Here is a 1,470-nt window from a genome sequence, read left to right on the forward strand (position 1 = left end):
GTGTCGATCCCTTTAAATTTTGACCTTGTGAGACATTTAAGGACAGCTGCACAAGATGCGCCACAAAAAGGAGATGATCCTTTTTGAGGGGTGCATTTCCTTTGCTTTTCTTACCCTAGTTTATCGTTATTTCCTATTTCCTGGATTCTAGTATAAATATCGGAGGAAGTACTCTAAGGAAATCAGTCAATCCTTAAATTTTCAAGGAATAACTGTGTCTCTGTGAAACAAAGTGAATATTTTGCAATGGCCCGTACCAAGCAAACCGCTCGTAAATCCACCGGAGGAAAGGCTCCTCGGAAGCAGCTAGCAACGAAGGCAGCCCGGAAGAGTGCCCCGGCCACCGGAGGAGTCAAGAAGCCGCATCGTTATCGTCCGGGAACCGTTGCGCTGCGAGAAATCCGTCGCTACCAGAAATCGACCGAGCTGTTGATCCGCAAATTGCCCTTCCAACGGTTGGTTCGTGAGATTGCCCAGGACTTCAAGACCGATCTGCGCTTCCAAAGCTCGGCCGTTATGGCCCTGCAGGAAGCCAGTGAAGCCTATCTGGTCGGCTTGTTCGAGGATACCAATCTGTGCGCCATTCACGCCAAGCGAGTCACCATCATGCCCAAGGACATTCAACTGGCTCGGCGTATTCGTGGCGAGAGGGCTTAAGTTGGGACTGCTACCATTACTGGCAGCCGGAATGGAATATTTTTTTCTTTTCTTTTCAGGTTTATTTTTTTAAATGGTCCTTTTCAGGACCCCAAAACATTTACAGAAGAGAGTCGATCTTGAACAAATTCTAGTAACTTATGTAAAAATGTCAAGACTCAAGAAGCTGCATGAGTAAAACTACTATCACAGAAATGCATGAGAATTAAAAAAGGAATCTAATGCATCGAATTTTTCATAATGTAGATGCTAACCATAAGATTTCATAAAAGGCAAATCATATTCCAATTTGTTGAGCTTTTATTAATATTTTCTCGAAGACTGGTAGATTGCAAAGTGTAAGAAATCTAGGCAAAGTTGAAGTTGAAGCTTTGCAAGATGTGTAAAGACCCTATCCACAATTTTTCAAACTTACCTAGCCATGCACCGAATTAATGTTTTAACGATTAAGCTATTGATTATTGAGTCTCAAAATGTTCAAAAATATTAAAAATCAAGTTAATTTTAACTTCTTCTTGGATTTTTTTTTAACATGAGCAGAGACAAGCCCATGCAGTGGAACAATTTTACGTGTTCCTTTTACAGTGGACACAAAACCTCCTCGTCACTCTTTATTTTCTTTTTTTTTTCAATTATTTATATTCATCAACAATAAGTTCTGTACAACTATTTCATTTCATAAATAAATACTTTATTTTTTTTGTCAAATCACTTGAAATTGATAAAAGTGCCATATTCTGTAGTGGCGGTTGTTGGCAGCAGTTTAAAAATCAGCCCCGAAGAAGAAATCTCACGTGAGCTTTCATTACGTCG

General features: G+C 40.0%; 1 protein-coding gene across 1 annotated transcript; it reads left to right on the top strand.

The window, feature by feature from the left end:
- The first annotated feature begins 205 nt into the window (after positions 1 to 205).
- Positions 206 to 1,258, top strand: LOC129754903 (histone H3). Its single transcript, XM_055751166.1, has one exon. It carries the CDS (start codon positions 247 to 249, stop codon positions 655 to 657), a length of 411 nt encoding a protein of 136 aa, XP_055607141.1. The 5' UTR covers positions 206 to 246; the 3' UTR covers positions 658 to 1,258.
- Positions 1,259 to 1,470: the final 212 nt, after the last annotated feature.

The sequence above is a fragment of the Uranotaenia lowii genome, chromosome 3, assembly GCF_029784155.1.
Source record: "Uranotaenia lowii strain MFRU-FL chromosome 3, ASM2978415v1, whole genome shotgun sequence".
In the NCBI taxonomy this organism is placed as follows: Eukaryota; Metazoa; Arthropoda; class Insecta; order Diptera; family Culicidae; genus Uranotaenia; species Uranotaenia lowii.